A 24,780-nucleotide genomic window follows, 5' to 3' on the forward strand; every position below is an offset into this window, starting at 1 on the left:
TCGAATTTAGATTTTGCTAGATCTGTGGATACTAGAAAGTTCACTTTAGGATATATTTTCCTTCTTGCTGGATGAGCTATATCTTGGAAGAGTGGTAAGCAAACTATAATTGCTTAATCTATAATAGAGGTAGAATTTATTGGATGTTATGAAGCTACAACACATGCATTATGGTTGAAAAATTTCACATTCTAAAACTTATTGCTTCTATAAAAAGGCCATTGAAAATACGTTGCGATAATTCAACTGCAATATTCTTTAAAAGAATAGTAAGAGTGGGAGTAATAGCAAACATATTGATATAAATATTTAGTTGTCAGATATCATATCAAGAATTGGGAAGTAACTATTGGGTATATAAATATTGAGCTTATGCTTGTAGATCCCATGGCTAAATGATTGCTGACCAAATTATATAATAGTCATGTTGAACATACACTACAACAAATTTGGTCTTTGGTAACATTATATTGTAGCATTGTTTTAAAGAATGTTACCAAATATTAATTTATTGTAATATTTTCTAAAGTAACGCTACCTTTGTAGTATGAAAGCCATTACATTTTGGTTTTAATGACACTTGATAATTACTAGTAGCATTTTTGTATATGCTACATATAATATTGAATTATATAGCATCTAGGAAATGCTACAAGATAAGATTAAATAAAATAGCATTTGAAAAGTGTTAAGGAATAGTAATAAATGTAATAATATTTTAAAATAGCATTGGTAGCATTCTGATTGATAAAATACAATAGCATTTGAAAATTGCTACAAGACAAAAGGATTGAAGCATTAGACCGTCAATGCCTATTGGTGATATGAAAATAAGGTAAATAGAATATCAGTTAATAATTTAACATTCTAAAAATTCTACAAGATAGTATTAAATATAATATTATGTTAGGTATCCCAGCATTTAAGTCTCAACAGATGTGGCACTCATCTATTTAATGACGAATAACTAATTTTATAAGTTATGAAATTCATCATCGAATAAACGTGTGATAAATAGTATTGGGTCTCAAGTTGAAACTTAAATACTAGGATCCCTAATATTATTGTCAAATATAATAACATTATTTTTTGTGAGTAAATATAAAAGCATTTTAAAATTTTTATAAAATAGTAAAATTATAAAAATAAAAAATGGGCTGAAAATATATAAAACGGGTAGTTTTAGTAAAAGGCGGGTACTTTATAAAAAAAATTAAAAATGCCCATTATTTTATTTCACTTCCCGTGATCCCTTTCTAGACAATTCTCCTCTGCTATCTCTTCTCCATGCCCATTGTTCTCTCCAACTCTAATTCCAACTAAATCTGAAAAAAAAAAAGATAAAAATAGAGAAAGACGAACAACGATTCCATGGGCACTTCACGTATGTTTGTTGATTTGAGAAAGATTACTTGGCTTTTTGGATGATTTAGAAGTGGTATCATTGATTTGGTAAGGATTATTGCTCCGTTACTCGTGCAACTTCAATTTCATTATACCCAAGGTCAAAGCAAATGCACATCCCCAATCTGGGTGTTTTTTCTTCCATCCACTTGAGCAATTAATGATTAAATTATTTACTATTATATATGGGTATGATGGTTGAACGTTTAAATGGAAAAGTCGTGTTATCTTGTTAATTGATTTTGGATTATTGATAGTTTTATACTTTATTATTATTATTTTTTTCTCTCAATCCCTAGCATTCTAGCAATATCTACAATTAGCTGCATCAATATAATTTTTTAACTTATATGCCGTTATTATAGATTGGCTAGTTATGATTTCTTTCTCTTTTGATCAAATTGGTCTTGGGTTTTGATTTATGATTGTCAGTATTAACATAATTTTAATTGTAGAATCTCAAAATTCTTGTTTGGTATGTGTAGTGTTAGCCTTTGATTGAGGAATTATCAACTTCATACTCAATAGACTTGCAGCAACGTGCATATCAATTCTGAGGCAGGTTTGGTGAAGAAATTTAAAGTCAAAGAACAAAGGTGCAGCCAATACAATTTTCTGGTACTATTTATTTTATTTTAATATGTTTTAAAATTTGTTTATAGCAACATCTTTTAATAATTATTAATCATTTTGTATTGTGACTTTGTACAAACATAAAGCTGTAAACAAATGGTCTGACAAGAGTTTTGATGGATTGTTAGAACTGCTGCATGATATGCTACCTGTGGATAATGTGCTTCTTAGATCAGTTTACTCAGTGAGAAAATTGTTGAAGACATTTGATTTAGGGTATGAGAAGATACATGCCTGTGTAAATGATTGTTGCTTGTTTAGAAAAGAAAAAGAGAATATGGATAGTTGCCCAACCTGTGGGCTTGCAAGATGGATCTATTGGTGAGGGATCTACCTCATTATCATCTTTTTTAGGACCTCTTGTACGAGAGCATGTACCGTATACAATTTCAGATTGGAGGAAACTTCCTTTGAACTTGAAAGAAGTGTTATGGGAATGTATTAAGATATGTAGCTCTATTGTAATTTAAGTATATATCATTTGGATGAAAATACATAATTGAATGGAAATTAAAATTATTTTGTATTTTCAATTAAATATACATTGCAGAGGAGATACAAATTGGATGGACAATGGCAAAGAACTTATGTGTTCCAGGAGATGGCTGGGCTTTGGAGGGCTTCAAAATCAAGGTTAGTTTAGAAGATATTGCAAGCAAAAATGAACAAGAAAGAATGAAGTTAAGACCTGATAACATCTCATCAATAAGCGAGTGGAAAAGTTTTGTGAAAGAAAAAACAAGTGAAAATTTTAAAGTAAGTGTATTACTATATTAAATTATGTAATTATGGCTGTAACTATGTTACTAAACAAAGTTTATATTAATTGTGCAAGAAAGAAGTGAAGGATTTAAAAAGATTAGGAAGAAACAAATCCCACAAACAACAGGTCGTAGAGGACTTGCTAGAATGACAGAAGATATGGTAAAAAAATATTTCTTTTATAATAGGATTTTAGCTGAGCAATCATTTCTAAACTATTTTCTGTTACAGAAAAAAAGTAGTGGAAAAACTGAAGTGCCTAGAGTTGATGTATGGATATGAGCACATACAAAAAAGGATGGTCAACCCGTGAACATTCCAACTGGAGAGACTATTGTAAGAATATCCATTTATTTAATTGATATGCTTGTTTTTATCATCTTTTCATGATGAATATTACTTTTAAATAAATTTTCAGGATAAATTAAAAGAAACTTTGCAAGATCCATCACAACATTCTTCAAATAATCTAAGAGATGATGCTCTCTCACAAGTACTTGGGCTTGACAATTCTCATTTAAGAGCTATCGGCAAAGGAGTCACCATTTCAAAGTTGGCCATACTATCACAAAAGGACAACATTATAGCTAAGTTGACATAAGAACATGATGAAATTAAAAAAGAAAATGCTGAAATGAAACAAGAACAAGATGAAATGAAGAAAGCATTGTCCGATATGCGAAGTTTAGTTGAAGAGTTACAAAAAAGGCAGGCATGTACTATGTTTTACTCACTTTTATGTATTTGTTATAATATTTAGTTACTGACTTTTTATTTTTCATTTTAGAGTCATTTTCATGAAACCAAAGCAAGTGGGAATCCTCCGAAAACACCTTTGACTTCTCCAATGGTAAGAACATTATTTACACTTTTAAGTTTAGTGAAAGTATGAAAAATAAAATGTTGAAGGCTTATTACTAATATTGTTTTTCTTAATTAAATTGTCTTTGTGTTGCTGTTAAAGAGTGTGAAGGCAATCCCGAACATTACTAAGTGTAAAATGCTTGATTTGGAGGGGTCTGATACAGTTGTGGCTGAAGAGCGTTGGTCATCAAGTGATCCAAATGCACTTGTTCATCACATTCCTCTTGGTTCTAATGTTGTAAGAGTTTGGGTGGATATAGCTAGGCAGCCGCTAAAGTTTTTGTGGAAAGTAACACATTATATGACTACAATTGAAGAATCTGTTGGGAGTACAATTGCATGGCTAGCTGATAGAGTTATCATGTTTGCTCCCAACTAACTTTTCTAGTCCATCTATTTAGGTATTCTTTTACATCATTTTCTTTTTTCCAATGACCTCATATTTTTAAGTTCGCTTGCAAATATGATCTAGTTTACCATTATGAGAAAGTAATTTTGCATTTTTTTACTTTGAGAAGGTTCTGATTTTATATTTTTTTGTATGCAAAATTGTCCTCTTTATGTTATCTTCTTGGTTCAATTTTTTCTAGAGTGGTTATTATGAAAAGTAGTTGTTTTGTTCATTTTTACTAGGAGCCATACGCCAAGGCCATATGTGTTTGAAATGCTAATCTTGGTGGGTTGTGATTTGGCTTATTGCTCTTGGTGGGTTGTGATTTGGCTTATTGCTTATCTTTATGTTATTTCATTTTTTCTTGATAAATGAAAAATAAAATATTTTCCTCTTGTGATACAAATATTCAGATTCGTTACTTTGAATTTTCAATATTATTATTTTTATTTGTATTTATTAATGAGTCATTATTTTATTTGTCATTCTTAAAGCATCATTATTAATTCTTTTCATTATCATAATGTAACTATGTTTTTGTTTTAAATTCATGATGCAGGTTGTAAAGATTTAAGTATATTTTGTAAAGAGTAGAAGGCAAGGTGTGGATGTTATCGGTAACATAACGGGTAAAAAATTGCAAGTATGACATGAACATACTTAATTTTTTGTATAAGTCTCTTTGTATACTTTGATGTACATGATCATGTGATTTTGGATGCTTATATATAGTTACAGTGATGAAATATATGGTATCTAATTTTTTTTCATGAAAGGAATAATAGATTACACATCAAATGATTTGGCATTGGAGACTTAAAATTATATTTGGTGAATAAATATTTTGATACGAATTTATCAACTAAATTGATGATATTGAACAACCATTAAAAAAATACTTTTTTATTTACCAACATTCATAACTTTTTACAAATGCTACTATATAAAGATTTAACATCTTCCATAGCATTTACTAACAGCTACATTATCTATATATATTAATTTTGTACTAGTTGTAACATTACCAAAACGTTATAATTGTTAGTAAAATTGCATTATCAAAGTGCTATAAAAGACAAGCGGTAGCATTAGTAAAGGTTCAGTAGCATTTTTTTAATGTTATATATGGAATTTAGTAGCATTGCATAAATGCTACACACTGCACAATGATAGCATTTGCACGAAGCTGTAAAATAAGATTTGCTAACCATTTTAAAATGCTATATATATGAATTGTTAGCATTCAATAGATGCTATTAAATAGTAAAACTTTTAGTTACATGGGCAAATTTAGCGTTGCCTAAAATGCTACCAATCACCTTTGGTAGCATTTTTTGGATGCTATTATATATCCTTTTTGTTGTAGTGATATGTATCTTCTTGAATAAATTAATGTTTGTTTACTATACTCATCTTTAATTATGTACATACGACTTTTAATAAAATTAAGTTTGTGCACATTAAGTTTGTCATATTTATTTATTGAGACTATTTTTTGTTTGGACCCTGAATGGCTTATATTAAGTTCATTAATGCAATATTGATACATTCAAATAAGAAAAATCCTATACTTGTGATACATGGAAGGAAATGTTTGTTAAAATAGGCACAATTGCAGTGATTCATGTATATTGAGATTTCTATTTGAATAAATAAAGTATCATTATCATTTAGTTTGATTAGATACTATAGCCATAATAATGATATTTAATTTATCTCATAAGGATAAAATTATGTGAGTTAAGTGGGAGAATGTTACATGCATGTTCTTAATATGGTTCATAAATATGTTACATAGATGTACTTAATATGGCTCACATTCATGGATTGAGGTTAAATATGACTGCTCATATTTTTTTATGATTAGATAATGATGTGATCAATAATTGTTACATATTTTTAAAAATTAAAATAAGAATAATTTACTCATTGTTTTGATGGAAGGAAGTGAATAAGGTCTATTGTATATACTAAGGGTCCTAACCTAACAAATAACAGTTTTTACTGTGAATTACCCATCAAACTTAATGGCTATATAGAGGCATAGGCTAGAAGATTATAAATATTCTTTAAATTTAACTTGAACAACAATGTCTGGAGGTGAATGTATGTAAATTATTTAAGTTAAATTATGCTCAATTTTTCATAATCTTCTGTCTCATCTTCATGTATAGCAATATACGGTTAAAATTTAATTAACTTTATATTCTTATCCAATAAATAACTACCAATTGTATCTTGTTAAAGAATTAGTGAAATGCAAATCCTTCATTTTTCAATGAAGTCGCTCAAGATCATAATAATTTATTAAATTGATCAATTAACCAAATTTATTATTTATTTTAAGTTATTAAAAATAATTTAAATTATGTGTGTGTACTGAAATGGGATAGGTTTACATAATTTGAGAAAATAAAAGATCACTACTAGTGATATTTCTATCTCGTAATTTTTGTAAGCCTACCTAACCTCTACAACGTAATTACAAAAAGTTCAAATTATTTTTTAAATTTTGAAATAAAGAAGAATTTTGGAGAATTAATTAATTAAATATGTGACAATTTTTTTTGTGATTTAGGTTTTTTTATTATATTTGACTGCTAAAATTACTTTGGCCTATATTCAAATTGATTATTTTATCTTTATAAGGTAAACGTACTAAAAAAATTACTTTAACTTCAATTTTTTTAAATTTTTATATTAAATTTAATTTTTTTTAAATGATGTGTCAATTCTACTTTACTCATGTAAATTATTCGTTCAAATTTATGTCATTTACGTGTAAGGTATTAAAAATTATTAGATTTCATTTAAAAAGTTTGATATAGATTACAAAACTAAACACCCAAACTATTAAATATAAGAATACATATTTTTTTCAGCCAATTGGGTCATTTTATATCATAAGAGTAAAATAGTCAAATAAAACTTATGTTAAAACAACCATCATAATAAAAAATGGTCAAAGAAACTGAAGTAAGAAAATGTTTACAAGAGTTATAAGAAAGATTTAATTGATTAATTGTACAAATTTTTTTATTGATTTAAAATTTTCTTTAAAAATAATATGAACTTGTTCTAAATAATATTTATAAGCGTGGTGAGTTTACACAAATAGTGGGTGAAAATATCCCACCCAAAAAATTAGCACCTCTCAAGTCCAAAGTGAAATTTTATATTTTATGTTTAGCCCCAAGGCGGTTATGAATGTTTTATTATAAAATATTTAAGAGTGATAATATAGCCACAAACTCTTGTATAAATTTATTTTGTACAAACTGATGTGGCATGATAAAATTAGTTGAATTAAATATCTCTTGACCCACATGATTTATTTTTATTATTTTGTATATTCATTCACCCAATGAATTAATAACAAATTAGTTTGTATAATATAAGTTTGTACAAGAGTTTGTGGCTGTATCATCACTCAATATTTAAATGTATAGAAATTAACAACTATCACTATATTATGAAAAAATATTTAAAATTTTGAATTTATTTAATTTTTTGCTTATTATTTATCATGTGTATTTTTTTCGGTATATTAAATCATCTGGTATCCAAAGACCACATTGAATCTCAATTAATCCAGATTCAAGTCTGGTAGAACCATAAGGAGACAAAGCTCTTCCAACAAGTCTTTAACGCAACTGCATTTTCAAGTCTCAAACTGAAAACTTTTGTTAAGTTAGAACAATCTCATTCCAGCTAATCTAAAAATTTTATAATGTTTATTAATTGTCCATCAAAAACACCGAATTAACTTTCCAAAATAACTACTACCATAACAACCGACTACAGCCACCCCACATGGCTTGTTTTGTTATTATATACATGATTCAAGTCAGGATCCCTTATATATCTGAAGAAGCAGACAAGAAGTCCAAAATGGAAGCGCAAAATGCAAAGAAAACAAAGTAATGAACAAATGAAAGCTGGTGAGCAAAAGCACAAGCAGTCAAGTAATTGACAGGCACCACTCATCATCAATTCATCATCAAAGTTTCTCATTTTCACTTTCGTCATCAGCCAAAAGACTCAAATTCATTTACGGTATATCATTACCCCAAGTAGCCGGCCAATAATGATATGTTGATACCTAACTGAATAGTGAAGTCAGCGTCTCATCTTCCACCTAACGATGCAGCCACTTGGACGCTTAGTGGCCGCAGGATGGGCCATGTAAACCGTGTGATTTCTGTGATCAAAACAATTAAAGTCTTTAAATGCCCTATTGTTTTTATTCATTGGCGTGAGTTATTACCAAAAACCATACACCTGTCCATGTGATGATGAATCAAATTGTTTGTTAATCATTCAACATTATTAAATGAGTCGACTGAGTTGTCAGATTGAGATACCATAAAAAAAAAACACTCTCGTAGTTGCTACTGCTATCCCCAGAGCATATAAAAATAAATCAATAGTCAACAGATGTTGACTAGCTACTGCCCATTAATTTCATAATCAAAGCATTCAAAAAGAAAAAAATACGAAAAGAAAAGATAAAAAATAAAAACTCATATCCATTCACGAAATTGTTTGCAAAATCTTTCCATTTCTCAACTTTCGCAATTTTAAACATTTCATATTTTTTTTCTAAATATTATAAATTAAGAGATTTTCTCGTGATTTGAACTTTATCCGAAAAACTTATGCTATCAGACTAAGCTGGCGGAATCAGGTAAACCTTGGTGAAGATCATCGTCTCTACCTCGCGGCGGGGCGGCGTTGTTATTATTAGGGGGCTTGGCGGGAACGGGAGCGCGACAGATCGGACAATTGGAGTGAGATTTCAACCACATGTCGATGCAAGAAGCATGGAAAGAGTGTTTACACGCGCTCAGCTGCCGAACCACTTCGCCGTCAGCGAACGCAGACAAGCAAACGGGACACTCGGTGCCCACGTCCTTAACATGGGCCTCCTTCCTATACTTGAGCCCCGATGCCATCTCCGTGCCTTCGTTCGCTTTCGACACGACGCCGTTTTCCGCACCGGCGCTTTCCCCGGAGCTTCGGCGGCTGAAGCTCCTCTCCCGCCGGCGGAAAGGCCACGGGGGGCATTTGACGGCGAAGAAGAAAGCGTAAACCAAGGCGGGGATGGTGATGACGGCTAAGAGGGCGAGGATGAACTCCAGAGGGGATAGGTCGAAGCTGCTGGGCGACGGCGGGAAATCCGGCTGCGGTTCCCGGAGAATGGTGGGTGCGTTTTCCATGTTTGGGGGGGGGGGGGGTGTTGAATTTAATTGAGGTGAGAGAGAGGGAGAAAAGACTGGTGGTGTAGTTTTGTTGGAGGGTTTTTGAGAATTCGAGGGCAATAATTGAATTGAAAGAAAATTTGAGAGAGGTTAGAGAAGAAGTTCACGTGACATCATGATGATGGCTACGTTTGTTACTGTATATTTCATTAAAAAATTTTCCGAGAAAATGTTGATAAATTAATAATAATAATAATAATAGTAATAAAATCCCCTATGTTACAACGTAACATTCACTCCCACTACTGTTGCTGTGTGTGCTGAGTAAGTGTAGCAAAAATTTCTACAGAAATGGGTACTTTTGAAGATTTTTCTCATTTGGAGAGGGTCTGGGGATAATTTTATACCTAATTTTTTATATGGAGAAGGGATGGAGAAATTTTTTTACCCAATTTCTTATTCGGGGAAGGGACGGGAAAATTTTTTTACCTAATTTTTTATTCAGGGAGGGGACGGGGATGAGGTGGAATTCCCATCCCCTACCCATTTCCCTATTTTAATTTTTATTTTTATTTTAATTTTTTAAAATTACTAGTAAATAAATAATAAAATTTAAATTATAAAATTATAAATATTGGTAAAAATAAAAAATATCAAAATATTTATATTATTAAACTTTTAGGCCTAATTAACTAATTAAAATTCTAAATTTTTATTTAGGACATTAAAAAGACCGAGTAGATTCTATTAGTCCAAAATATTTTTAATTTTAATATTCCTTAAATATTTTAAACTTAAATCTATTTTTTATTTATTTTTAGATGTTATAATTGCCCACAGCAAATCACAATTTTAATATCTAATCTAATCTAATCTAATTTAATATTTGCTCTTGATTTGCTCCGATTGAACTATTGTGTTGCAAAGGGAATAGTCCACATTTATAAAGTGCCCACGCCACCATTGAAAAAGTTAATTTTGAATCTAAATTCGATTTTATTTGTAACAATTTTGTATTAGACTATTAATTTGTTCATGATAGTTTGTAAAAGAAGTTTGTATCCCTTGCATGCTGCGTTACTTACTAATTTAATGTATGTGACTTTTGTAATGGATATTAATGTAAGATATATTTCAAATTTTACTTTTATTTGAATTTTTTTATTTTAATATGATTAACTCAAAATCAAAAATAAAAAAGAATGTTTTAATTATTCGGGAATCGGGGACCCTCGGGGATCCCCTGTTATTATTCGGGAAGGGGATGGAGATTCTCTCAAGTAATTCTGACGGGGACGGGGACGGGGAGGAGACAGGGACATACGTAAAATATTATAGATGAGTACGGAGAGATTGATCCCCTCCCCTCCCCTTCCCATTGCCATCCCTAGTGTTGAGTTACGTTAATAATAATAATAAAATTTTCCGACAATGTTTATTTAACGGTCCAAATTCTTCTTCCTTGAGCTGTATAGCTGGGGACGTAGAGTTTGGCTTGGGCTGATTTTGTCAGATTGTTGGATCATTATTATACTCTTGAGTAGGATGTCTCGGCCCATTTACAAAAAATTTAGTTAAATTCGAGAAATTTATTGATAATATCTTTATAATTTTTTGAAGGGTAAAAGTTTATTTAATCTCTATATTTTAAGATTAGCGTCTGTTTAGTCCATATATTTTTAAAAAATGTCTCGAAACATCCACGTCATTAAAGTATTGATATTCATACCGTTACTTTTTATTTCTTTTGGCTTACTTTTACAATAATACCCTTTTTATAATAATTTTTTGTTTGGACATTAATAAAAAATAATAATTAAATTACCAATTTCACCTTAGAAAATAAAAAAAATTATATTAATTTTTTTGCAAGCACCATTTGCACACTTGATAGTTTGCATACAATTTTTGACAATTAAAAATTAATATACTTTTTTTTATTTTTAGGGTTAAATTGGTAATTTAATTATTTTCTTTTTATTAATGTCTAAATAAAAAATTTATTATAAAAGGGTAATATTGTAAAAGTAAGCCAAAAGAAATAAAAAGTAACAATTTAATTTTTGACAATTAAAAATTAATATAATTTTTTAAAATTTTTTAGGGTTAAATTAGTAATTTAATTATTTTCTTTTTATTAATGTCCAAACAAAAAAAATATTATAAAAGGGTAATATTATAAAAGTAAGCCAAAAGAAATAAAAGTAACGGTAGGGGTATCAATACTTTAACGACAGGGATATTTCGAGGTATTTTTAAAAATATAAGGACTAAATGAATGCTAATTTTAAAATATAGGGACTAAATGAGCTTCTACCCATTTTTTGAAATACTCTTTTTTTGTGGATCGAATTATGCTCATGCTCGTAAAGCAGTGACACGCCCCGTTTTATGGGGTTGCTATTTTGTTTGCTAGAACTTGTTTAGATATTTCTACTAGATAAAACAACATTCTAATTTCATATCATAGTTGTACACAATTATCAGGGAAATTTACCAAATTAGCCATAATACTTTAAGAAATTACAAAACTAACCACACAAGTTTTTTTTTATATCAAAACTAGCCAAACAACAAATTTTTGGACCACAATACCCCTGTCAATCTCACCCAAAGCTCACCAAAACCTGTAACTCACCCACACTTCTCACCAAACAGAAGCACCAAAGAGAGCCAAATCGGAGACCATCATCGGCGGCAATCTCACCGGAATCCTGTTCAACAACACCAATTCCACTAAAATCACGTTTAATAGCAATCAAGATCTCCAAGATCAACAGTTGAAGTTCAAAAACCCTAGGTTAGCAATTTTAAACGCATGCTTTATATTGTTCTTGTGTTGTGTTGTGGTTGTGTGTTGTTGTGATGGTGTTGGTGGTGGTGGTGGTGTATTGTCGGACTGTGTTGGCGGCGATATGTTGCAATAGGTGCTGACCAATTCGTGAAAATTTGAAATTTTTGTGCAATAGATACCCGTCGCACCAAATTTTGTGTGACAAGCAAGCGTCGCACAAAAAATTAGATTACACAATCTGAAATTTTATGTGACATGTTCTCGTCACACCAAATTTTGTGCGACTGCTTATCTGTCACACAAAAAATCAAATTACACAATCTGAAATTTTGTGCGACAGGTTCCCGTCGCACCAAATTTTGTGCGACAATTTATCTGTCACACAAAAAATCATATTACACAAAATTTAGGTTATTTTCTGGATATCATAATTTAGGCATATCCATTTTTTATGTGTAATATATCGTTTCGAAGCTTGCAGCGAAACAAATCAAACCCACAATGTGTAACCACATTTGTTATGTTTTTTTTAAATATTTTGTAGGGTTAATGGATTCAATTGTGCTTCAATTGTGTTACGACGGTTGGTGGGAGAAGTTGGCGAATGGGCGTATGGAGTACGTGAATGGCAATAATACAGCTTTTCTAATTCAGAAAGATTGTACGTTTGATCAGTTTCTGGCAATATTGATGGACGAGAAGAAATCATGTCGAAACATTTCACAGACGTTGATATGGTTAGAATAGCTACACAATTCAAGATAGTTTTTATTTTTTTTTAAGATCTTAAACATAACAATTAACTTGCATTAATTAATGTATGTAGGTTTTCATTCCTGCGAATCTGAGCGGCAATCATTGGATAGTAGCTCGAGTGGACCTTCGCAAGAAAAAATGTGTGGATTTATGACTCGTTGGTGGCAGTTCGTGATGATAAAACGTACAAGGATAAATTCAAGCCACTTGAAGTCATATTCCCTCGATGGTTAGAAGATGTCGGATTTTACAACGTCCGACATGACTTGCGGAATGCTGACCCTTGAAATGTCAAAATATGTAAGGGTGTGCCACAACAAAAGCCTAGTAGTGGCGATTGCGACTTTTTTATGTTGATGATCACGATGTATTTAATGTTCGGGCTCAAACTCAATTTTACTAGTGGTCACGGGCAGTACTTAGGAAGAAAATTGTTGTGAACGTATTTAATGGTGATATCGGCCTATAGGATAATGTGACGCCGATATGTAATGATGATATTGGATTTTAGACGTTTGTATTTATAATTATTATTGGTGTCTACAAAACTTTTCATTTTTTTACATATAATTGAAATAATAAATTTGCAATATAATTGAAATTAAATACGTTGTTATATATAATTGTGCACTAAATAAAAAATAAATTCTCAAAATACATAAGAATTTAAAACGATACAATTAGCTTCGACTTGTCGCAATGAGATTCTTGCACCTCTTCCGGTTATAAACTCTTGCCAGAAACTCTTGAATTGTGTAGCTATTCTAACCATATCGACGTCTGTGAAACGTTTCGACATGATTTCTTCTTGTCCATCAATATTGCCAGAAACTGATCAAACGTACAATATTTCCGAATTAGAAAAGCTGTATTATTGCCATTCACGTACTTCATATGCCCATCTGCCAACGTCTCCCACGAACCGTCGTAACACAATTGAAGCACAACTGAATCCATTAACCCTACAAAATATAAAAAAAAAACATAACAAATGTGGTTACACATTGTGGGTTTGATTTGTTTCGTTGCAAGCTTCGAAACGATATATTACACATAAAAAAAGAATATGCCTAAATTATGACCTCCAGAAAATAGCCTAAATTTTGTGTAATATGATTTTTTGTGCAATAAATAAGCTGTTGCACAAAATTTGGTGCGACGGGAACCTGACGCACAAAATTTCACATTGTATAATCTGGTGTTTTGTGCAACAGATAAGTAGTTGCACAAAATTTGGTGCGACGGGAACATGTTGTACAAAATTTCAGATTGTGTAATCTGATTTTTTGTGCAACGCTTGCTTGTCGCACAAAATTTGGTGCGACGGGCACCTGTTGCACAAAAATTCCAAATTTTCACGAATTGGTCAGCACCCATTGCAACATATTGCCGCCAACACAATCCGACAATACACCACCACCACCAACACCATCACAACAACACATAACCACAACAAAATACAAGAACAATATAATAAGCATGTGTTTGAAATTGCTAACCTAGGGTTTTTGAACTTCAACTGTTGATCTTGGAGATCTTGATTGCTATTAAACGTGATTTTGGTGGAATTGGTGTTGTTGAACGGGATTCTGGTGAGATTACCGCCAATGATGGTCTCTGATTTGACTTTCTATGGTGCTTCCGTTTGGTGAGAAGTGTGGGTGAGTTACAGGTTTTGGTGAGCTTTGGGTGAGATTGACAGGAGTATTGTGGTCCAAAAATTTATTGTTTGGCTAGTTTTGATATAAAAAAACTTGTGTGATTAATTGTATAATTTTCTAAAGTATTATGGCTAATTTGGTAAATTTTCCCAATTATCGGGTGATGGCGAAGTTAATAGCATTTTTTGGGTGGGTTGGAACTTTTTCTAATTAAATACTTTCTTATTCTCGGAGAGAATTTTGTATTTTGGTTGATAAGGAATTGAAGATACACTTGATAAGGAACATAATAAGCTTTTCTCCTCTAAATGTTTGTTCTATACAGGCGAAATTATTGAAATTTGTAATTGCTCATTTATTTCAATTTTAAAAGCTTAAACGTCGACAGGGAGACATAAAAGACAAGAGTTTAAAGTTGAAAGAGCAATAAATTTTGACAAGAATTTGACGATAATTGGAGCATAACTATTCAATATAAAATTTTTATATAGGTTTCAATAAAAGTATTTTTGTAATTATTTAAATTTTTTTAGAGGAGCTTCTCCACTTCTAATAAATATGAATGGTTAACAAACTATTTGACAAAAAACAAAAAAAACTAGTGCTCTCTATCTATGTACGGTGTACACACATTAAATCGTTAACAAAACAGTGGGTATATACTAGAACTATGTAAGACTTTTTTTCATTAAAAGTTCAGTAAAGAGAATGTATTGATCAAGAATTTTAGAAGTTTCTAAACCCGTTGAGTGGCTTAATCTTTCTTCTTTCTTGCGACAAATATAAAACCAAAATCTGTAAGAACAACTCCTTCAATTTTCATTCACATTTCACCTATAACTTTGGTTCTTGAGTGACTTCCAAGGTACTCTAAACTACCATTTACATCAAAAATAAAGAACATGCAGACTTGAAACTGAAGCAATCCCTGCATCATCGAAAATGCACATAATCACACTCCATAATCCGGGGCTCTATGAAATTCCGGTTGTGGGGCACCACCTGAATCCGGCAGAGTCAAGACAAGGTGAGGCGGAGGCGCAGCATTGGCATTGGCACGGCAAAGCGGGCAGTTAGAATGTGAACTAAGCCACATATCAATGCAGGGCACATGAAACAAGTGCAAGCATTCAGGCAAAACTCTAACTTGCTCCCCTTCCTTGAAGTCACCCAAGCACACAGCACAAGTGTCTTCATTACAATCTTTGCTGCTAAATCTAAACACCGGCATAAGTACTCTCATCATTGAGCTGGTTCTGATCCTGTCCCTAGGCCATTCCTGCCGATGATCATAGTTTCTTTCAGTGTCCTGTCGCGTATTTGGTTCGTTATCCTGTGCTTGCTGATTATTGTTGCAGCAGCAGCAGCCAAGGGAAATGCAGTGGTAAGTTGCAACCATCATGAAACCGGCAATGACCCCGAGCAGGCCGATCAGAAGAGGGCTAAATTGCCATCCAGGTTGATGTCCTGCACCTTCTCCATCCATTATTGTTACTTGAGCTACAAAAGTTGTTGCCGGACAGAGAGTTAAATTGGGCGTTGATTGCTAGGTGACTTGAGGATCCCGCCACACATTTTTTTTATAATTTATATGTGCATGTGCTAACAAAAGAAAGGCTTCAGTATCACTCTCTAGACGTGGGTAACACGGACATGTACAGGCTCAGGCTCAATTGAAGAAAATGATAGGCTGTTTCGGTTATTAATTTTGGCATAGAAGTTGTAGTATTCTTTGTTGTTTGTTTACCAAAATTTTGTCAATTATTAGATCTTCCTTATCTAGTTTAGGACCGAGGAACCATAAATTGATTTTATTAGAAGATTCAAAATTTGTTAAAGGTGAGCATGTGCTTCTTTTCGATCCAAAGCAAAAGTCAATTAGAGAAGCAAGAAAGAAGGTGATTTTTTCTTTTCTTGTTTTTTTTTGTTTTTAAATTAAATCCGTTAAGTATAAATTTGAAGGATGGAGGAATTTATATTTGGCTCTAGCGAATTATAAATGCAATGTGAATTAAAAATAAAAATTCTGTATCTAATTTTTTGTAGTCATTACTCACCCAAAAAAAAAATGGTGTGAACTTTGCAAGAATGATTTGAAATTTTTATAAGTAAAATTCACATAACTAATTGATGGTGAATAAATAAAAATATTATAAAAATTAAATTTGAGTCGTACACTGTTACTATTATTTAAAATCACATAATATAAAATCTTTTAAAATTTTTAGAGTTTAAATCATGTGACTGAGAGGGCATGACCAATCTTCCAAATAAGAGAATTTCTAGATATGAGAAGAATAAAATAGCATAAATGCAAATAAATTATTCATATAACTCTATAAAAGAAAGGCCTAGAAAAAAAATGATGTAAAAAAACTTTGAGCCTTTGAGAGTGGAGAACGCCACCAATATGTAAAGTGATGAAATCTCATATGAGCCAATCAAATCAAGAACCAAATCTTAGGCAATTAGTGTGATATAAGTTATCTTGAAGGATTCTCAATAATTCAATAATTTAACCATTCGAATTCGAGGACCTATTATACTCTATCAAATCTCCTTTGACACATATATAAAAGATAAGGTACTCAATTAACCTCAAGGACTAATTGTATTATTAGTTACGTATAGGTACGTGGCGGTGGTGATAGCAATGGCTCGGCTTGCTAACAATGTTGCACATGGGTTAAGGCTACATGTAGCCCACGGCACTCTTGACTTGTTGGAGGTTCCATTAATGTGCTGTACGTGATTTATCAAAACTCAAAAGGACTAGTACCAGGCAAAATTTGAAACTTTATGTCACTATACCAAATTTTTATGTGATTCCCATAATACCTCCATGTTTACATAAAGACCAATTATGTGCATCCGCATATATATTCTATCTCAGTGGAAACCTCATTTCGAGTAACTATGTAGAACACAAATTAGTACTTAGTAGTTGAAATTTCTCATTTCTAGGGTTGGCAATAAACTCCGGATCCGGTCCGAATTCACAAAGATTTAGATCTGAAAAATTCAGGATCCAAATGTTAAAAAATGCGGATCCAGATCTTAAAAAACAAGATCAGTGCGGATCCAAATTTGGATCCGCATTATTTTATAATTAAATTATTTATTTAATTAAATTTCAATTGAAAAATCTATAAATTAAATTATTTATATTAACTCTATAATCTTCTTTAACTATAAAAAATATGTTAAAAACTAATAATAATAACTAAAGAATATTGTAATAAATCGGTTTACTTTAGATTTTTTTTTTATGTTTGATTTATATTGTGAAACTATTGTTTGTGAATTTATGGTGTTGTATGTTATTTATGTTGAATTGATGTTAAATTATTGATTATTAAATTATAATTGAATTTTATTTAATATTATTATGTAAATTATTAAATTTAAAATTAAAATTAAATTTATTATTATACAGATCCGGATATCCGGAATATCCACCCGCAATCCGTGCAGATATTACCCACATTCGGATGCCAAAAGTTTAATCTGGATCTAAATTTTGCCATCCCTAACTAATCCCTACTCAATTAGTTAAAAAAGTGTACTTTATCACTTAAGTGTTACTGAGGACATATTGATATAACTTCATCCAATTTTGGAGCATGTATGACACAAATTGCTTCTTTCTCAACAAAGGATTCAAGTGATGAAAATAACACTAATTTGCCAAAGGAAAGAAATAAAAAGGTCCAAAAGAGATTGTCCGCTAAAAAATCCTGTATCTGTATGATACAAATTGCTTCTTTCTCAACAAAGGATTCAAGTGATGAAAATAGCACTAATTTGCTAAAAGAAAGAAATAAAAAGGTCCAAAAGAGATTGTCTCTAAAAAATCTTGTATCTGGCACTTAATTATGCATCAAATGACAACTTGGTAGATCTTAACTTGTCCAACTAAGCCATAATATAAACCCAAAGAAGTTCAAATAATGAAACTTAATTTATTGATAGGTGCTTCAAGATTTGATTCCCACCATCCCAGATAATTAAATTGATCGAAGATGTTACCGTTTCATATAAAAGCCTGCACTTTTTAGTTAGTGATACGAGTAGGATTCCATTAGCCACCAATCTCTTTCAAGATTTGTATATAAGTTATTTCAATTATTGAGCTTTAAAATAAGCATGTTTTTATAATTATTATTTTTATATTCCTAGCTTGTTTTCTACCAAGTCCAAATTTGTTTTGATAAGTGCACAACATTGTGTGTCTAAATTGTTCAGGGATGGCAAAACTCCGAGTCGGGTCTGGGTATTGCAATGATCGGACCCTGCCCGGATGCAATCGGTCCGGGTCCGGATTTTACTCCGGGTACCCGAATTTTATATTTTTTAATATTATATGTGTATATATTTTTTATTTTTTAGTAATTTTATAAGTTTTAATTTTTTTTCAATAAAATTTGACATGAAAATATTAACTTTAAGTGTTTAAAACTTTATATATGTATAATAAATGAGTCAAATAAATATTAATATTTAAAATAATATATATTTGATTTCTGATTCTGCTTGTTCTATTAGTCAGATCTTTCATTTTTTTTTCAGTCCGGGATAATTTCGTCCAATCCATAGATGAAATTTCAATAGACGGTTCGTGAATCATCTGCTTACTGATTATCGAATTTTTTTGAGTTTCCCTCAATTTCTCGATTTCTCTCAAGTTTATTTTTGCCCACAACGCCCGGGTACAGTCCGGGTTCGGACCTGGCGGGTATTTTTGCCACCTCTAGTTCAAATTAAAGAATATTTATATACCTATTAAAAAAATTAAAGAAAAAAATTTTATCTATGAATGATAGCTAAGTAATTCACTTGGCAAAATTTCTCAACAAGTATAACAAACATGAGGTTTGAGTGGATAAAGTTTAAATTAATTTTTTAGTCTCTACCATTTGTAGGATTTGAATTTTAGTGATCAGTCAAATAAAATTATTTGAAAACTATTCAATCAAGTTCTTGAGAACAAACACTCACATATAAAATTATTTTCATTAACTTCTTCCAAGTTTTGACGTGTTAATGAGAAATATTTCTGTCCATATGATGAATGAAATTTACTTCATAAATTTATATAAAATGTCACAAATTTAAATAACATAATGCATACCTACTCTTATAAACCAAATAGCTACTTTATATGTCCTTAAAGATTGAGTCGAAAGATTATCAAATAGTTTTATTTAATTATTCAATTGACCTTAAAAACGAACTAGAGCCTTTTCACCGCTTGCAAGTTGCAATAAGCCAAGAAAGCAAGAGAGCAATCAAAAGCCAACTAGCATCCCCAGCCAAAGAGTATATCATTCATGTCGTATATAGTAAGTGAAAGGGGTGGCCATGTACCCCACAACTTTCTCTCCCCATTTTCCTCGTAAGTATCTGAAGTTACAAAATTTATATAATAAGGTAATTTTCTAATACAAAAGCACCTGCGACGAAAGGCTAGGTTTAGCTGGTCATATCTGAGGAATCTGTTAATTGTGATCATTAATCATTAAGCATAAAAAATAATATTCATCAATTCTGTACTTTTGTCATTTAATTTAAATAATACCCACTTGGGCCATTTCTCTGTTGTTTTAGAGGAGGCAAGACAAAATATTTCTCAGGTTCCTTCAACTTCTAGATTCAATCAGTGGAGAAGCTAACCACATTTTTTTTTTCCAGGGGTTGAATTTTTTTTTTAAATTCAGTATTTTTTATTGTACAAGGATAACTTTAGTAATAAGAAATTGAAGATACACTTAATAAAAGGAGCTATAATGAATCTTAACTCTCAAAATATTTATTCTAAACGTCATTTGAGATTACGCATTTACTACCCAAATGATGAGCTCAGATAAGTGATGATAATTACAGAGGGAACATAACTAATTAATATAAAAATTCTTATATAGGTTTCAGTAAAGGCAATTTTATAATTAAATAAACTTTTTTTTTCACCGGCTTCATCCCTCTCCTTTGCGAATATCAAATCTATAATTGTCAAATGTGTTATTTTTCTTTTAACTTAATTTTTTTTAGATATATTACTACTATTCTAATCAAGGGACTTTTTAAAGTTAAAATCCATTATATAGCATAGCTTGAAAATTGAGGCTTGATTAATAAAAGCAAGATCCATCTCTACATTATAAATATTTATTTATATGAGTAATGCAAGAGCCACAATTTTAAGCACAATTATTTATAAAGGTTATTTTTACCCAGGAGACCCATGTTTGGACATTCATCATATAGCTGACACTTGTTTAGAAAATACTCCCACAAGTGACAAAATGTTAAGTTTGACTATTAACCCTAACAGTCCATTGGTAAAATAAGAACAATTGATACAAATTATTAAATAAAGAATAAAATGTTTCTCAAACCCAAGCCATGACATAAACCCACCGCAAACATCATTTCAAAGCTTGAGATTAAGCTCAACTGGCATCTATGGGAAATAAAGAGAAGACATGGAATTAGAGGGAAACTTTGGGTATATTCCCCCTATATATTTCACAAGTAACCCACTTACCACTGACTACAAAAACCCTATTGGCCCTTCATTTATCTTTTCATCTTCCTCTTTTTCTTATCTCCAGTTGAGAGAACAGAAAGATTTTATGTGAACTCACCCAAAAACTAAAAAAGGCAAGCAGTATCCAAGAGTTTTGAAGATCTATTTGGGTATGAGCTTCTTGTTTATCAAATCTATTATTGATTTTTTTTTTATGATATTACATGTGTTTCATAAATATTTTCAAAGTATTGGAGGGCCTTGGCTTAAGATTTCTAAGTATCCGACCCAAAAGACTATCATATTGGGTGTAGTGGCCTATCTTACAAATTAACCCAAGTATCCTCTTTTTACTAACTAATGTGGAATATAACTCAACAATCACAAGTATCCCTCTTTTACTAGCCAATGTAGGACACAATTCAACAATCACAAGTATCTCCATTTTACTAGCTAATGTGGAATAACTCAACAATCCCCTCATCGGACGAAACCATTGTCAGAGCCCAGTCCTTTCGTGCAACGCCCTTGAGTTGTTCCACCACCACATTTCGGATACTAAGGTCTAACTCTGATACCAATTGTTGGGGGGTCTTTGCCTCAAGATTTCTAAGTATCCAACCTAATAGACTAGCTTATTAGATAAAGTGACCTATCCTACATATTAATGCAAGTATCTCCCTTTTACTAGCGAATGTAGGACATAACTTAACAATAAGCATCTTTTTTTTACTAGTCAATGTGGGCAACACACGACAACCACTTGTTAGGGAATTTTAATCCCACCCAAAATATTGAAGGCAAAAATATCATACAAATAATAAACAAAAAATAGATAGTGAATAAAATAAATCACACAACATAAGAATTTATGTGAAAAACTCATATATTAGAGAAAAATCACAATTGCTGAGGATGATGAGAAAAAAATCTACTATGTAAAAAATTATTATAGTCACTTTTGTATTTTTCCTCACACCCAAAACTCCAACAACACTCAATTCTCTCAATAAACCTACTATTTCTCTTACACTAGAAATTGTCTACTTGCATAGAACTGATTGATGTATTATACCAAAAAGTGAACCAAACTTCTCTATATATACTAATTATTTTTGTAAGAGAAGTATACTAGCTATATTCCTTTTTGAATAAATCAAGTTTCAAATGAAAAATTACTTATTCCTTAAATATGAATGCTACTATAGAAGAAGATATTTTAGGAAATTCTCATTGAAAAATAAGACATATTTCCCAACACAAAGTTTGTTGTATTGTGATTATGGAGCAAGTTTTGTTCATCTTATTTTTAGAATGTGTACCTTGATATTATTGAACTTGGTTGACCATCACCTACATATTTTAATATTAAAGAGATATATTTGATGTTGTCATTTGTAGCTTTGTTTTGTTAGTTGTTAAGTTGTGTTAACATAAACTACAATGCATGTGAAATGTAGCTATGAAATTGAATTATGTTAGATGGTTTAGGGTTTAATTATAGCTCAGTTTTGTTAGTTGGTAACATTTATATCAAATTTTATTATGAATTTTGAATATCAATTGTAATAGTAAAAGCAATATTCTCTATGGTTAAAGGGGTTGATGATAATGCACATGTTTATGTTCGATTCATTGGTATTAAGTATAAGCTTAAGGTTGTTGTTCTAGATACAACGAGCGCTGTTTTTGTTATCAATAAAATGATAAGCAGGGTATTGAGAAGGCACATCAAAATGTGATGAGAATTTACAAATGACTATTACTCAGCCTTTGGGATGGTAAGCTAATATACATATGCAATGATGATGACTTTTTCACACAATTGTCTATTAACAATGACTATGGTCTCTTTGAGGTACATAAGCTTGATATGTGGTTTAGTCAAAAGATCATTGTTCTTTCCACTAGAAGCAATCCACTCACTACATAGTCAATGAAAGTGGTTCAAACATTGTGGTTTACATGTAGCATGTGCAAGAGCAACGCACCAACCATGTGGGCAAACATTAGATCAATGTTTGGACAAAGTTGGATTAGGGTGCAAAGAATGAAGGTTTTGACTGGAATGAGACAAAAACTACCAGGTATCAGACAAAAAAGACCGAATCAATCACTAATTACCAGATAAAGAAGACTAAAAACGAAAGAGAAATGGAAATCTCCTGATTTCCCAAAGGAAATGTAAATTATTTGTTCTATTACACTTAAATATTTAGGCTTAGGCTTAGTTGAATGAAATTTGGTAGATTAATAACTTTATATCTTAAATTTGATGCAGTGATCAACTTGAATGTAATTATATTATTGGTAGCAAAGTAGATAGTATATAGTGGAAGTAATTATATGTTAAACTTCTTTCACAATGCCATATACAACTAGGAATGATAGAGATTCACAAGCTATTCAAATTACTTTTTTGATTGAATCCCAAGTATGTTAAATTATTAATAATTAAACATTATCTATATTTGATTACTTATTAGGTAAATGTGGCATTTTGAAAGTGATTGGATTTAGAATTAGATGGATACATGAAAAATAGGCAAATATTTTTGTTATATTTTGTTCCTTAGGGGATTAAGTACTTTGTTCCAACCACTGTGTGATAAAGCCTTTATGGACAATTATCTATAAGCTCTGTTTGCCATTTTATTTGTGCAATGTATGTACTGCACTTTAGCTTTTAAAACTATTTCTTTTCCATTTATGATGTTGCCATTTCACAAGTATATAGTTACATTATAACCTTAAGCCTTAAAGAAAATGATACACGTGTAGACAAATAGAAAAAGGTGATGTAGTTCAAACATATTTGGACACTCCTTATTTGTTTCCATTACGGTCAGTCTCTATAAAATCTTATCACCAATCCATTGATTCATGTTGAACCTTAGCAGACTAACAGACTACTTTCCATTCTTCTTATTCTCTCTAAAATTTTATTATTAATTTTTTTAATTCTTGTAGGACCTTCATCTTGTTCCCGTTCTAACTAGTCTCCTCTTTGCATTGTATATTTGTATGGTGTCCACTATTAAAAAAAGTCAAATTTTTTAGTTAGAGTGCCATACGTGTAGTGGCAATGCAACATTAAAGCTAGCTTGGCTTTTCAAAAGTCACAAATCGATTTTGATATTTGTCATTTTTAATTTGATTTATCATGTAGGCCCCTAATAAAATTTAAAAATAACTAAAATATTCGATATTTGTTTTTACGCCTGTAACACACAAAGAAATATTGTTATTTTGAAATCTTTAGGGCATTAACTCTTTTCACGTAAAAGAACAAATCTTATTCAATTTTATCTAATTGATTTTTCTTCATTGAATCTTATAGCACTTGAATTTCAACATGATGTTTATATTATAAATGTGGGTTCTGATGACAAATTTCAGGATTAAAAAGGATTGGTGAGTTAGCAAGAAAAATAGTTGATACTAAAAAGGATAAATTATTATTTATTAATTTATCTATTTGTGACATTAGTATTGTTTTTAACAAAGGACATTTTCAACTATGAATTTTGTGAAAAATCGTCAACGAAATCGGATGGGAGAAACCAATTGTATACAAAGAAAAATATATATATTTTGTAATTTTGATGGTAAGGTTATTTTTAAATATTTTTAACATATGAAAACACGTCGAGAACAATTATAAATGTACTGAATTGAATATATTAATGAATTTTTACTTTATTTTTTGATCATTTTTAAATTACTATTATTATTTAAACTTAACCTCTATTAGATTGAATTCTTGGCACTGCCATTGTATAGTTGTA

At 30.9% G+C, this 24,780-nt stretch overlaps 2 protein-coding genes and 2 long non-coding RNA genes across 4 annotated transcripts in view; 2 read left to right on the top strand and 2 right to left on the bottom strand.

The window, feature by feature from the left end:
* Window positions 1–1,217: 1,217 nt before the first annotated feature.
* LOC127898719 (uncharacterized) overlaps window positions 1,218–24,780 on the top strand; it is a 93,205-nt gene continuing 69,642 nt past the window's right edge. The window contains exons 1-3 of the long non-coding RNA XR_008055681.1: window positions 1,218–1,452; window positions 1,890–2,022; window positions 2,588–2,793. This is a non-coding gene — a long non-coding RNA (uncharacterized LOC127898719). The remainder of the gene's footprint in view (window positions 1,453–1,889; window positions 2,023–2,587; window positions 2,794–24,780) is intronic.
* LOC102630304 (uncharacterized) lies at window positions 3,501–4,838 on the top strand. The gene is made up of 3 exons (XR_008055680.1): window positions 3,501–3,649; window positions 3,764–4,064; window positions 4,614–4,838. It is a non-coding gene; the product is annotated as an uncharacterized LOC102630304 (long non-coding RNA).
* Window positions 8,587–9,420, bottom strand: LOC102624680 (RING-H2 finger protein ATL33). Its single transcript, XM_006495222.3, has one exon. It carries the CDS (start codon window positions 9,271–9,273, stop codon window positions 8,719–8,721), a length of 555 nt encoding a protein of 184 aa, XP_006495285.1. The 5' UTR covers window positions 9,274–9,420; the 3' UTR covers window positions 8,587–8,718.
* On the bottom strand, window positions 15,283–15,981 carry LOC107177391 (RING-H2 finger protein ATL52-like). Its single transcript, XM_015531135.3, has one exon. It carries the CDS (start codon window positions 15,950–15,952, stop codon window positions 15,419–15,421), a length of 534 nt encoding a protein of 177 aa, XP_015386621.1. The 5' UTR covers window positions 15,953–15,981; the 3' UTR covers window positions 15,283–15,418.

The sequence above is a fragment of the Citrus sinensis genome, chromosome 6 (assembly GCF_022201045.2).
Source record: "Citrus sinensis cultivar Valencia sweet orange chromosome 6, DVS_A1.0, whole genome shotgun sequence".
Taxonomy (NCBI): domain Eukaryota; kingdom Viridiplantae; phylum Streptophyta; class Magnoliopsida; order Sapindales; family Rutaceae; genus Citrus; species Citrus sinensis.